Source organism: Plectropomus leopardus, chromosome 6 (genome assembly GCF_008729295.1).
Source record: "Plectropomus leopardus isolate mb chromosome 6, YSFRI_Pleo_2.0, whole genome shotgun sequence".
Lineage (NCBI taxonomy): Eukaryota > Metazoa > Chordata > Actinopteri > Perciformes > Serranidae > Plectropomus > Plectropomus leopardus.
In genome coordinates, this window is record NC_056468.1 from 26,295,161 (window position 1) to 26,310,236 (window position 15,076).

Consider the following 15,076-nt stretch of genomic DNA (forward strand, 5'->3'; position numbering starts at 1 on the left):
TAGTGTTTGTAGTTTATGAGGTCAATCCTGACAAAAGCGAGAGAAAGAGCGCATCAGAAGCTAACAGCAGAGTAAAGCCGTGATTTTGATTATTTTGAATTAAAGGGAAAAAAAACATTCATAATATATTCATTTTAATGCAGATTTTCGCTTTTGTTGAATTTGTTTTTAAAACTACAACTCCCAGGTGTATCCTCGAATGCGCCTTCAATTACAGTGGGAACTTCCGCATACTTAACACAACTACCATAAATATGATTAACAGTATCATTTCTATGTATAACTAGATTCATTATAAACATAGATTCATTATAAACACACAATAAAAAATCTAATATTGATATTTCAATGTTGATATTTAATATTTTGATCGCAGTGGTGGAAGAAGTATTCAGATCCTTTACCTAAGTAAAAGTACTATTACCACCCTGTGAAAATACTCTGTTACACGCAAAAGTCATGCATTGAGTGGTACTTATTAAAAAAAAAAAAAAAACCCCCACAAAACTCAGAGTTACAAAAAAAAGAAAAAAAAACACATCAACAACACTCAAAGTAAAAAAAAAAAAAATTAAACGAATATTAAAAGAAAAAAATTTTTAAATAGAAAAAGACTTAAATGTCCATTAAAATAGGGCACTCAATTTTCTGTAAATTAACTGACTGGTCAAATATTTGGTAATTTAATGTATAATGAAACATGATGTGTTATAAACTTACGTTTTTATGCAAAAATCTACTTCCTTCTGAAATGGAGCGGAGTAAAAGTGTGAAGTAGCATCAAAGGAAAATACTCTACTAAAGTAAAAGTGCCTTCGTATTTAAGTACAGTACTTGAATGTGGGTGAATGTACTTCGTTATATTCCAACATTTTTAAAGTGACATTTTACTAACGTGTATCGTTTTTACGAGTTAGAAGAAGCACGCGAAGGCAGCACGAGTGCATCTTAACGGATCACGTGATCATCCGCTCGGCGCTGAGGGGAAGGAGCTGTTGTCACCGGCTATCAGCTGCCTCTTTCACCCTGAAGACACCGGAGAAGGAGGAACAAAATGTGCACCAGGTGAGATTAACGGCTGCTCGTGCTTCACCTGCCTCCTTACTGTTTGGGTTCAACGGGTTTGTCACGTGCAGCCGTCCTCCGCGTGCGCTTTGTGCATTAAATAACGGCTGAGGAGAGTCAGAGGGGGTTTGGTTAGTGGGGCACTTCACCCCACAGCTGCTGTTTAATGTGTTTCTTCAGCTGGTTTAATTTAGTCATTTAATTTATCTGTCGACGTAGAAAGTCTGATCCTCTCATGTTGCAGAGATTTGTTTTTTTCTGGACTCAGTTTCCACTTAAAGGGCCCAGTCAGGTTTTATTTTGCTTAGATTTCACTTTCAGTCTTACTACACTTCCTTTGTGTATCACCAAGCCGTCATATGATGCCAAAAATGTCTGAGGAGTGCAAAAGTCTGCCAGATTTCTAATTATAGTGGGAAGTGCCCATGAAGTTTCCAAAGCATAACATACATTTTTAAAAAAGAAATGTAAAGAGAAACGCAGACAGTTCTCATATTTAATACACTGGAACCAGAAGACGTTGTGTTTTTTCCTGATAAATAAATAATTGATTAAAGAAAAATAGAATCCTGAATATTAAGGGACTGTTTGTTATTTATGAGAAGGGAGGGAGTGGTGCAGAAAGGGTGGGAGACATGTCAATTGATTTTTGGAGATCTGAAGAGGGATTTATGTTTTATATTTTAGCTTATACACCACACTGAGCTTTCTTTGGACAGGCTGCTGAAAACTTGTATATAATTTTCATCACAATGTGGCAATTCTGTCCTGGTCGTCATGGACATGTTTTCCTCAAAATTTAGAAGTTGTTGTCCCCTACAATAAAAAAAAAAAACAATGAAGTAGCAGAGGACTTTTGTTTTGACAAATTCCAGACAATCCCACCTTAAACTGGGGCAGAAAAGGCACAAATTGGTGCATTAAAGTTCACCTGTTCATCCACACTGTTAAAAACCTGAGGCATGCCCACACTGAAGTGATTGCTCTCTATTACGTGCACACTAAAGTGGTACAAAGTTTCGCTGCCTGTCACAGAGTTTTAACAGCTGAAATTCAATCCGATCTCAAAGGTCTTGCTGGTTTCCACACTTTGACCCACTCTGTTATCATTAACCTGCATTGTAACACTGACATGAGAGTGTGACTGCGTCGCTCCGTCTGGGATATCTTAACCTTATCCTTGTCACACGATGCTGACGTTGCAAAAAAAAGGAGGAAATAACTCTTGTGTTTGTGTCTCTGTGCAGCGTCCAGCCTGTTGAATGGACCACCGACCTCAAGAACCAGAAGTGAGTATTAATAGAAATGTTGCACGTCCTGTTTGATTGTCGGGGTAAGTTATGTTTGGGTGTCTTAAAACAGACGGTTGTGTTGCATGATGCTGTTTTTTTTAGTTTTGATGGCATCGTGTTGGTGACCCAGAGCCATGAGACGCTGCCCACGGAGCTGGAGTGCCTGAAAGCACCACTGCAGGACTACAGCTCTGTAAGTCCTCGTACTGTGACCATCTGCAGCCAATCACACACACACACACACACACACACACACACACAGATAACTGCATGAAATAAGATTATCTAGAAAGAAAGAAAATTTCTTATAATGGACTGGAAAAAAATAAATGAAATTTAATTTAAAAAATGTTCACTTTTTAGGGATCTTCCTAACAATTTATTTTACTGACAATTAACTCAAAGTTTAAACTTGTCTAGTCTTAAAGTAAATAATTACCAAAATTCAGCACCGTTTACTCTATGAGGTAAAAACAGCCTGAAAAAATATTGTTTTTGTTTTAAGAGACTTTTAAAATTCTTTGTCACATTTTAAAAAAAAGGTTGTATGGGACTTTGCACCATGCATTTTGAATGATACACATTATCCTACAAAACATGACGACAACCCAATAAATAACAGTTAATAATCAACATTTGAAAATAATTCAATTCAAATCATTATAAATAGTCGTGTATTGGGGGATTACTGTTGTGTCAGTATTCGGTGTAAACGTAGATTACATCTATCCACTAAAGCGTCGTTCATGGTGTGACGTGGTGTTAGATTCCTCACCTGCTCTCTCTCCAGGTGGACAGCGGCCTGGGGGAGGAAGTGGTGGTCCTGAAGGTCCCTGGTCTCCCTGGTAACCGCCTGGTATTTGCCTCCACTGGCCCGGTAAACCGTGATTATGACGATGTCAGGCGCTTCAGTGATGCTGCAGTCAACGGCATCAAAAGGTCAGTGGATGGACCGTGCTTTGCTAACACATGAAAAGCGGCCCCACGATCCCCTCTCTAAATTCTGAGGTTTTTGCAGGTCCGTGAATGCAGCACAGGCAGACCTGTACATGAGTTATTTTTCCTCAGCAGCAGTTTTTGACTCGCGGGGTGGTTAATTGATTTGTTGATCAGATCGATGGATGACAGGAGCAGCTGCTGCGAGTGAATGCAAACTTTTAGACCCAGCAGAATAACCGTTTCTTTTGATGCACCTGATGCTCTGCTGCTCCATCTGTGCTCAGAGTATGCTCTGCGCTCCCAGAGGTGCACTGCATAACCCAGCCGTATATACATATTTTAAAAGCAAGGTCCAGGTCCAGAAATTGTGGTTAGCGCTGTTGCCTCACAGCAAGAGGGTCCCTGGTTTCGATCACGGGTTGGAACGGGGTTTGGTCTGTGTGGAGTTTGCATGTTCTCCCCGTGTCTGTGTGGTTTCTCTCAGGGGTCTCCAGCTTCCTCCCACAGTCCAAAGACATGCAGCTCAGGTTGATTGGTGACACTAAATTGCCCTTAGGCGTGATTGTGAGTGTGAAAGGTTGTCTGTCTATATGTGTCGGCCCTGCGATAGTCTGGCGACCCGTCCAGGGCGTACCCTGCCCTCCGCCCGATGATGGCTGGGATTGGCTCTAGCCCCCCCCGCGACCCTTGCGAGGACAAGCGGTTATGGACAATGAATGAATGAAAACGTGGAAACCCTGGCTGAGTGTTGCAATAACATATATTGTAATTTATCATCTATTTTCAACTACAAACTATGTTCAAGGTGGAAAATTTGTCAACACCCCTTTTATCCAAAAAGATAAAGTTCTCAGTCTTTTCATCTCATAGCAAATCGTTTTTATTGCAGAAAAATATATGTAGTGGACTGGAAAAGCAATTGATTTTATTACCCTAAAAGGTTATCAAAAGTTTTTTATTAGCAGTATTACTAATGTATACGAAGACAAACTCTTGGCGTCTATCTCTGGCATCTATACAGTATCTACTGTACAGATATAGATGTATACAATATTGCCACACAAAATGCTGCTGTACTATGACTATAATTTTTTCTGCTACCCCTAGGGGGCGCATGTTGTCTGCCTCATGCATCCTGTGTCTGTTTTTAAGCGTTGGTTGCATTTGTTCAGAAAGTCAGGTCACATATACGCAAGATGCAATTTGCACGAAACAGTGGAGGCAGCGTAACATATATTCAGCATTGTTACACCGTGCTTGATATAGTAACACGTGTAGCACATCATCAAGTATTTGAACGATTAACGTCAAAACGCAGCTGTTGTCTATGTGTAAAAAGTGTGGTTAAAAAGTAAGTTTATCTCCGCTGTTAGTGTCTCATAGTTTCTGTGTCCCTCCTTTGCTCATCTGTGTGTCCTCTCAGGGCGCTGAAAGCAGGCATGCAGCGCCCCCTGCTGGTCTGCCCTCCTCACCAGGACTATAAGAACAGCACCTTGGTGGCTGCGCTCGGGGCCCTTCATGCTCTCTACATGGTGAGTTAAAACCGCCTCATCAGGACTGACAGGTTGTGTTTTCAGACTTGTCTTGGGTGATCAGACTACAAAGACACTGTTTTAAAGTAATGAGAAGTTCTGTCGTGGCGTTTGAAGATCTCTGCTGTACCTGAATGTATAGACGTTATTAGCTCTGAAAAGGCAAACGTGAAAGAAATGTATATCTCTGGCATAAATATGATCACATTTTCTAATCTTTTTCACCCAAAAGCCGCTGGAAGTGAGGGAGGGGAAAGTCAAACCCACCGACTACAAGGTGTGTGTTCTGGGTCTGTGGGCAGCGCAGGAGGCTGAGGGCCGGAGACTGGTGGAGCTAGCCGACGCTCTGGAGAGCGGGAGGTGAGTAACAAATACTTCACCTCATCCCCTGCTAAGATTTCTTCATGTTGAGCTGTTCACGTGTTCACCATCAGCTGTCCTGTTTCACCTCTGCAGACTGGCGTGTCGTGACATCGGTGGCTCGGACCCTGAACGTATGGCTGCTCCTCGCGTGGCCGATTACGTCAAGGAGCTCTTCAAGAACAGCCCTGTGCAGGTAGATCACGTGTGCAAACAGAGACACACAATCCTGTTTTTTATTGTTAGAGGAAGTCCGCGATCATCTGGTCTGAGAAGCAGTGAAATGCGTAGAAACATGGACAGGACAATCGTGTGAGCGTGAACATGTCTGTGTTTATTTACCTCCAGGTGGAAGTGCTGAGCGACGTGAAGGTCCTGGAGAAAGAGTATCCCTGTCTGGCTGCAGTCAACCGCTGTGCTGACAGTAAGAACATGTTTTAGCCCTTAGGCCTAGTCCACACGTACAGGGGTATTTTTTAAAATGCATTTTTTCTTGCTCCAGTTTAAAATAAATTCTTGTCTACACCTATGGTATAAAAAAAATCTCTGTCCACATCAAAACACAAATCATTGTTGTTGTTTTTTTTATTGTTGTCTATATTGAATTGTAAAATCTCAAAAATATTGGTCACTAAATTCATCCTCTAAAACACATGATGATGCACATCCAAGCAGTGTGATCTCACATGCAGATTGAGAAATGCAAAATAACTTTTACATCAGAAAAAAAGTCCTGTTTTATGTTACAAAAAACATTTGGGCAAAATAAATCTGTCCTTCAATTTTAGTTTGAAGAATTTTGAAATTTGAACTAAACTTGAACTAAAGTCTGAGTGGTATTAAGAAATGTCTTTAAAAGCCTTGAATAATACTTGCCCTACGCCACAGGAACCCTGATTACAGGAAAACGCACAACAACAACAACAACAACAACAACAATAATAACAATGCACTGACTCTTCTTAAAATGGCACTTTACAGAGATTTTCGAGACTGTAGTGAATTGGGGATTTTGAAAGATGTTTGCAGACTTTTTCATAATATCCTGCTCATACAGGTGTACCTCGTCATCAGGCCAGAGTCATCAAGCTGCAGTACTGCGGAGAGGGACCGGTCCAGCAGACGCTCATGTTGGTGGGAAAGGTGAGAGGAGACTCTGAGTTCTGCTCTTGAACCAATAAAAACCAATAAAATAAATATGATGGCAGACACTCACCAAAGAGTCTCTTTCAAACATGAGGACATTAGAGAATAAAAACAGCGATCTAACAACTCAAAAAGATCCATAAAAGTTTCAGCAAACATCAGCTGATATTCTACAGTGTGACACAAAGCTGCAGTGTTCTGTGATGAGATAAGAGGAGACGGATCTTTGTTTATTTTGGGGGAAATCGCAGTGCAGCAATAATACAAAATACATTACAACATGGCAACTATAACTGTTTTTTTAGTTTCCTTGCATAACAACAGGAAATACAATTGGGCTCATTTAAAACGGTTATGGTATAAAAGTACGTTTTGGAAAAACAGGCTGTTGCATGTGTTTTCTGGAGCTGCAAATAATGACTATTGTTCTCTAGTTTGGTGAAAATGTGATGCAGACATGATTTTCATAATGCTGTGTAGCAAACAGATGCACACACAGCTTTTAAGTGAAGCTTTAGTGGTTTGTTGATAGTACATTAATTTGCAACAATTTTTTGATGATCAAATAATGGTTTTAGTAATTTCTTAAACAAATTGCTAAACATTTTCTGGTTCAAGTTTCTAAAATGTAAAGAGATTTTACTGTATGATAGTAAGTTTTCTTTGGGTTTTTAATTTTTTGGTTCAAAAAAACATCATCTTGGGATGCTGGAAATAATAAAGGATATTTGTGGCTATTTTCTGATATTATGTGGACAAAATAATCAAGAAAACAGCAGATCGTTTCATAATGAAAATAATCCTTAGTCGCAACCTGTCTTTAAAGTTAACTGGGGAGGAACTTTGGGTTTATTTGGTAAATTACTGGCCAAAAATTAGCATTATTTGTCTTTTTATATAACCGACTGCTTACTAAATAGAGGTGGATTCTTATGTGTCGTTTTCCAGGGCATCACCTACGACACCGGCGGAGCCGACATCAAGGCCGGTGGTTTCATGGCCGGGATGCACAGGGACAAGTGTGGAGCTGCTGCTGTGGCCGGCTTCTTCCAGGTTGACGTTCTCTCTCTTTGCGCCTAAATAATAAATCGTCAGGAGGCTCAGGGCAAGATATTCGACACTTGTGACTTAGCTTGGATGACTCAGACTTTGATTCTGCTGAGTCATGTTTCACAGAAATCAGATGCAAAGTCATGAATATTGTCCTCCATGTAAACTCTGATTTACAGCTTAGAGGAAAACTGCATTTGTTTTGGGTTTGCATCACTGCTCATTTTCTAATCCCCTCCTGCTCTCTAGATTTTAGCCAAGTTGAAGCCAAAACATCTGAAGGTTGTCGGCTCCATGGCCATGGTGAGGAACAGCGTCGGTGCAGGTCGGTATGATAAACTTTTTCCCATCATACACCCTGCTGTCGGTGGGATCTGTGTTATAGCTCCTCTGTGTGTGTTTTCTCAGACTGCTATGTGGCCGATGAGCTGGTGGTTTCCCGTGCGGGTCGCAGAGTGAGAGTGGGAAACACTGACGCCGAGGGACGCATGGTGATGGTCGACCTGCTCTGCGAGATGAAGGAGAAGGTCACAATGTCTCGTTATTTATACTTTTTGGTTAATTTGTGCATCTTTCTCTACAGTTCTGTCCTTCTCACTGTGATCGTCTGTCTGCAGGCGCTACAGGAAACGTCTCCTCAGCTGTTTACTATCGCTACTCTGACTGGTCATGCCATCAGAGCCATGGGGCCCAACTACTCTGTGAGTACTGCTGATACGCTGCCACATACTGAGACACAGTACAAATTTAAGAAATCCTCTGATGTAGAAGTCATTGTTTGTTTCTGCGTAGATCATCATGGATAACGGACCGGCTCATTCCAACCAAAATGCTGCTCAGTGGCAGAAAGGTGAGAAAACTATACGGACACATTTAACCACAGTTCCTGCGGATCCTTAAAAAGTCTTAAAAAGGCTTTAAGTTTATCAATCTATAAATTAGGCCTTAATTTGTATTAAAATGTCTTAAATCTGCAAAGACACTAGAAGAACGATATTAAGAATCACTTTTTTTCTGATGTTGCACTGTAAAATGTCAATAATTGATAATATCTATTTTTTTAAATAATTTATCTTTTTTTTTTTTAAAGATTATTTTTGGGGGGCTTCTATTGCCTTTAATCGATAGGACAGTGGGAGCATGAAAGGGGTAGAGAGAGAGGGCGAGACATGCAGCAAAGGGCCGAGGCCGGACTCGAACCTGCAGCTGCTGCGGCGCGGACACAGCCTCTGCACATGGGGCGCCGCTCTATCCGCTGAGCCACCAGGCGCCCCAGTTTATTGAATTTAACGTCATAACGTCAAAACATCCAATCAAATGAAAATGAACAAGCTTTTTTTCAAGGACGAGATACTAAAATAACAACATGTTTATTGTTTTCCACATGTTCCGCAAAATGACAAGCAGCTCCAGCTGTTAGTTTCCAGCACATTCAGAGTGCTTCACTGCCTCAGAAAGCTTCGTTTCCTTCATCAGTAACTAACAAACGTCTGCGCTCTCTCACACAGCTGGAGAGGCTTTGGGCGATGTGTTCGAGGTGTCCAGCATCAGACGAGAGGACTACGAGTTCCACAAGGGAAAGTCTGAGTACGAGGACATTCTGCAGTGCAACAACCTGCCGTCCTCTGCCACGCCTCGAGGACATCAGACCCCTGCAGCTTTCCTCATCATGGCCTCAGGGCTCGACAAGGTGCTCACACAGCGTCAAAATAAGTTCTCGTTTTTCTGCGTATAAGTATAAAAATGTACTTCGGTAGCATCGCAGTGATTAACTTGTATTTCCTGAATTTCCAACGCAGCATGGTGTGGATTCTAACAAGCCTCTGCCGTACTCCCACATTGACATCGCCGGGTCCAGCGGTCCTTTCCCTGGTGTCCCAACGGGAGCCCCCGTCCTCGCCATGGCAACCAACTACATCCTGTCTGACGGTCTTTAAACAGACACCCTCAGTGAGACCACAGTCTCTGCACTGAACGCCATCACAAATTGATAATTGTCCAAATATGAAGCGAGAGTGAAATCCCTGCCACACTACGCAATGCAGAATGTCCAAATTTTATTTCTGGCATTCCTGAATACCTCAGATCTCTGCAAGAATGTTCTTTACTCTCATTCGTCCTGCCTGCACCAAGAGTCAGATGACCCTGTTTTTAAGTGGCCTGTATCAACATTTCTACTCAGGGGTTAAATGGCAGTCTAAAAGTACCATCCTTTTTATATGTGTGTCTGTGTGTGTGCGACAAACTGGGGACCTGGCTGTGTGGTTAGTGACGCTTTGTGCCAGTTAAAACAAGCACTTCTCAATGATCAATAAACAAAAATAAAACAGCCTCTGTGCTCCTTGTGTATAATTGTTTTTGCAAAGGTTTGCATATTATACATAATTAATCAAAGAAAGAAGACTCGGAAGAAGAAATCTTGTGGCTTACGGGGACAAAAACAAAAGGATGCGTGTCAGTTTGTTTTCACAGTCTGCACATGCTCTCACCACAACTTACTGTATTGTCTCATATATATATATATATATACACACACACACACACACATTTTTGCCTCTGCATGTATCCCCATGCATATTTGTATATGCATACACACATTTCTATATCATACTCAGCAAGGTATTTAATTTTGTGCTGCTATAACAGAACGGGTAAAACAGAATGTTCTTAAATTTATTTCATTAAAAAAAACGCCTTTTGACAGTGTCCAAATACTATAAATTATTTATATAATAGAAAGAGTCAGGATAATTAGTAACAGTCCTTTGTGCAGTACTCTATATAGTCCTCACAATATATTTCCAGGATTTCCAGTCACAGAAAACCTTCAATTTCATAATCACATTTTTTACGGGCCTGGAAAAGCCAATTTAATAATATAATAAGTCAATTTCATTAAACATTTTTAGAGAATAATGGAATTTGTGTGTAATTAAATTGTAATAATTATACAAATTGTTGGAATTTCCTGTGGATACTCTACAAAGTATTGTAACACCCACTAAGCTGTATTTTCTGAAGCTGTGAACAAAATCAGTGTTTGTTGTTTTGAATTTTGTTTGAAAAACACCGGGCAAGTGGGGTGAGATTTTTTCTTTTAATTGTGGGTCCTTCCAAAGTCATGGAAAACTTTTGAAATGTTAACCACGAAAATCAGAGGGATCCCTGTGTTATGATTAATCTAACTGTAATTGTCGTAAAAACCACATCCATTGTTGCAAAATGAAAAGGCTTTTTTCTTAAATGAATTTTAAAAAGTCTTAAATGCCCCCCAAAACTTAAGATGAAAAAACTTAAGATAAAATATAAAATTGATCACCCTATTGAAATATCTGCTTTTTTAAAGTGATTGCTTCATATTTACTATGATCTTTAACATATTAGAACATTCTATTATTTATTTATTTATTTAATCTTATTTGGGGGTTTTTTTTTTTCAATTTAATATTCCTCTTTTTGTGTTGTTTGTATCCTTCTTTAAAACATATACTTGTGTAGTTTTCTGTATTTCCTGACAGGGTCACAGAACTGTCCTCTCCAATATGGCTGACATTAGTGCCCACTCGTGTCAGCTGTGAGGTCCTGACAACGGAAACGGAAATGACGCAGAGATGCCGAGTCATTAAAAGCAGACGTTAGCGCGCGCTAACATCTCAAATCGTCCCTCTTCAGTGAGAGTGTTGTCCGCGCGCTGCACGTCCGCTAACCAACAACACAAAGACAGCACCGTCAGAGGAGTCTGTGTCTCTGCTGCTCGCTGAAAACTCAAACTGCCGCCTCCTGCTTCACGGAGCGACGCCACGCGCGACAAAAACAACCTCCTCCTTTGAATCTACGCAGACTTCAAACTCCACAGCCACCATGTTTGAGGCTCGCCTGGTGCAGGGATCCATCCTGAAGAAGGTGCTGGAGGCTCTGAAGGACCTGATCACAGAGGCCTGCTGGGACGTCAGCTCGTCCGGGATCTCCCTGCAGAGCATGGACTCCTCTCACGTCTCCCTGGTGCAGCTCACCCTGAGGCACGACGGCTTCGACTCGTACCGCTGCGACAGAAACCTCGCCATGGGAGTCAACCTCAGCAGGTGCACGAAACTCAAACACCACTTTTTACTCACAACATACTTTGTCGTTTAGTCGCGTTGTTGTGTTGTTTTCTCTTAGAGAAATGACGCATTTACTGACTTTGGTAGCTAGTTTGACAGCTTGAGCTGCTTAACTTTTCTGCTGCTAATATCGATAAAAATGCACGAGGTTTGTTTTTCTGTGTTCATCACAAACCGCTGCACACACTCACGTCAGTGTGTTTCGTTAACTTAACTTATAACTTGTCTCTATTAACTGTACCTTATAAAAAGGTGGCCATCTTGGCGGAGTTGCCCGGGCATGTTTCTGCACCGGCTCACAGTTAACTCTTCACTGTCCGTGTTCAAATAAATGAGCTTAAAGATGTGCTGTTTACAAGCAGGTTGATTTGGATTAGGGTATCTTTTGTGTTTAAATTACATTTGGCGCAATCTGAGAGACAGCAGCTACATGCTCATTATGCTGCGACGTCATTTGAGCGCCAAATTCTTCACCGGGAGGGTTGGCGGGAATCATTCTTGAACCCGGGAACTTCTACTTCCGTTTCACAGCCGCCGCTCTTTGTAACTGAACACCGGCGCTCTGCATGACTGTGCTTTTTGTGTTTAATCACTTCTATGTTAAAGCAAACATGTTTGGTTACTTCGTTACTTTGATGCGCCACATATATTATTTTATATCTCTCAATATGATATGTAAGGCATAAGTATATTTAGTATATGTAGTGTTCAAACAATGCGTTAGTGAACATAAGCCGATGGTCATAAAGTAAATAGATTTTTTAATGCCACAAATTTACTGATTTTACATTTTATAGACCAATAAATACATGTATAGATATATAATTTACTGATTAAATAAATTTATTTAAAAAAAAAAAAAAACGATTTCACAAAAACTTTTCTACCCAAGCAGTGACTCAGACACATTTTAATAAACTCAATTTTATAAATGTAAAACATAATAAAAAGGTTTTACATACTCAAGATGAAGAAAATTATTATCCCTATGAGACCCTGACAATTAAGCCATCAAATAAAGTAGTTGTTGCCAACTGTTACGTCATTTGATCCTGATCTTTAAGCATCAATTTTTTCTGTATTTTTCTTATAAGTTTAAAAGTGTGAATAACTTGCAGACAAACTTCTGCTAACTATCTAACTTTCCAAAAATAAAGATTTTATTGTGACCTTTCAGTATTTACACCTTCATCAGGAAAACACTTTGTCTATTCACCAAAACATCACAATCAAATCTTTAAATAAATAACAATGAATGTTCTGTTCGTCTCTCGTCCGTACCTGTTTGGAAATAGATCTGCAATGTATTCTTCTGTTTTAAAAATGTAAATTAAAAGTTTTATTCTCTGACACGACACAACACAGTCTATTGCAAGACATTTCCTAATTTGTGCTAATGTTTTGCTCATTATTTCTGTGCAGTATGTCGAAGATCCTGAAGTGTGCAGGAAACGAAGACATCATCACCCTCAGAGCGGAGGACAACGCAGACACACTCGCCCTCGTGTTTGAGACGCTCAGTAAGTTTTTGAGTTGATAAAACTCATGACAGATGTTTAGCTCTGTTTTTGTTTGTCTTATTTACATCTTTTCTTTCACTCTTCCAGACCAGGAGAAAGTTTCGGATTATGAGATGAAGTTGATGGACCTGGACGTGGAGCAGCTCGGTATTCCAGTAAGTTCTCTGTGGCCTGTCCTTGTCTTTTTGGATTCAACATAACTTTTTAAACGCAATAATCTGACCTTTTCTCGTCTGTCTGTCCCTGTAGGAGCAGGAGTACAGCTGTGTGGTGAAGATGCCCTCTGGGGAGTTTGCCCGGATCTGCCGCGACCTGTCCCAGATCGGTGACGCCGTCATGATCTCCTGCGCCAAGGACGGAGTCAAGTTCTCCGCATCAGGAGAGCTGGGCACAGGAAACGTCAAGCTGTCCCAGACCAGCAACGTGGACAAAGAGGACGAGGCTGTGAGTATCAGTATTAGTATTAACAATAATAATAATAATATTTGGGTTTGACAGGTTATCGGCCTGGCTGCTTATTGGGGCAGATATTTGGGATTTTGTGGATAGTCTGTATTGGTGTTGGTGAAATTAATAAAAAATGCAAAAAAAAATGTCAGCATTGGAGGAACTTTGACTTTGTAAAAACCCTGGATGCCTTTTTTTTTTTTTTTTTTTTTTTTTTAATTTAAAATTTCACTTTTTTAAATCTTATTTTTTATTTTAAGTAGCTTGAAACGTTTTAGTTTTGATCAAACATTTGCTGAGGCATTTAAACAAAGTTTTGTGTTGGAGTTTTTTACATTCTATATTCTAAATATTGACGGAAAGATTTTTATTTTTATTGTAAATGCATATTGGTTTCGTTAATTACTAATTAGTATCGGTCAGAAAATGTAGTCACCATGGTTACTCAGATCAGATTAGATTAATGGATAGTTAAAACAGTTGTTATCTATGATCCAGTTTGGGTACATTTTTGACCATTCCCCCATCACTTGTTGTTTTTAGGTCACTATTGAGATGAATGAACCCGTCCAGCTGATCTTCGCCCTCAACTACCTGAACTTCTTCACCAAGGCGACGCCGCTGTCCAAGACCGTCACCCTCAGCATGTCCGCTGATATCCCCCTCGGTAAAAGCAGCCCCGCTTTTCTTAAAATGACTGTCGGAAAGTCTTAAATTCTCAACGTGTTTTTGTGACCCTGGCTTGTTTTTGTTTTTCTACAGTGGTGGAGTACAAGATTGCTGATATGGGACACGTCAAATATTACCTGGCACCGAAGATCGACGAAGAGGCTTCCTAAGGTGTTCAAAAAACGCCCCAGAAAGGGAGAATAGAGAAAAGCATGCGACTGGGACTCCTAAATGATTGAAGGGCTGAAGCGATCTCTCGGTGGCGTCTGATCGTTCTGTCTGAGGTTTCTGATCGTCTCCCGTCTAATGAGATTCACAGCGGGGAGGTGCGGTGTCAACTGTCATAAACTGTCATCTGCTGGCAGCGTGAAAGACGCCATCTGTGTGATGTGCTTTGACTCTTTGTGTTCAGAGCAGCCGGCTGTGATCCAAACAGCCCCGGTGTTAATTCACTTCCCGTTTGTGTCTCTCACTCTCTCTTTTTTGCCCATTTTAGGAAAGCAGATATCAATTATCCCATTTCTTCTTGTAGATAACGCATTTGTAAATACTTCCTGTGGTTTCGCACTGTTGGTCAACCCCAAATGTTTTTGTATTCATTGAGTCAGTCCAAAATAAATGAACCAAGTTGTTTCCAATATCCTTTTTGTGCTTCTGACATTTATGGATGAAAGTTTAAGACTCAACTATTTTCAAAGTGTTTCAGCTCTGACTTGTTTTGAATAATTGGCCTTAACAGTTTAGTTTTTAAAGAGACTCTTTGATCACAAAAAACTCATAACAAAGCTAATGGAAAAAAAGGATCCGTCCATTGAAATGTATGGTGGATCTATCACCAGAAAAGGAATAGATTCAATTTTAATTAATTTAATTTTCTAATGATTAAATTATCTTAGAATGCATTAACTCATTATGTTCACAGAATATATCTTTTTGGTGGTTTTCATTACACT

The 15,076-nt window shown here is 40.3% G+C and overlaps 2 protein-coding genes across 2 annotated transcripts; both read left to right on the top strand.

The window, feature by feature from the left end:
* The first annotated feature begins 992 nt into the window (after positions 1-992).
* On the top strand, positions 993-9,714 carry zgc:152830 (uncharacterized protein LOC767682 homolog). Its single transcript, XM_042488705.1, has 16 exons — positions 993-1,065; positions 2,313-2,354; positions 2,460-2,550; positions 3,148-3,296; positions 4,720-4,828; positions 5,061-5,188; positions 5,285-5,384; positions 5,537-5,612; positions 6,246-6,331; positions 7,283-7,387; positions 7,634-7,709; positions 7,793-7,911; positions 8,002-8,085; positions 8,177-8,234; positions 8,893-9,074; positions 9,184-9,714. The coding sequence occupies exons 1-16, from the start codon at positions 1,055-1,057 to the stop codon at positions 9,319-9,321; spliced, it is 1,554 nt and encodes a 517-aa protein (XP_042344639.1). The 5' UTR covers positions 993-1,054; the 3' UTR covers positions 9,322-9,714.
* Positions 9,715-11,008: 1,294 nt separating this feature from the next.
* pcna (proliferating cell nuclear antigen) lies at positions 11,009-14,763 on the top strand. The gene is made up of 6 exons (XM_042488036.1): positions 11,009-11,466; positions 12,910-13,007; positions 13,095-13,162; positions 13,257-13,451; positions 13,998-14,121; positions 14,217-14,763. The coding sequence occupies exons 1-6, from the start codon at positions 11,246-11,248 to the stop codon at positions 14,291-14,293; spliced, it is 783 nt and encodes a 260-aa protein (XP_042343970.1). The 5' UTR covers positions 11,009-11,245; the 3' UTR covers positions 14,294-14,763.
* The last annotated feature ends 313 nt before the right edge of the window (positions 14,764-15,076 follow it).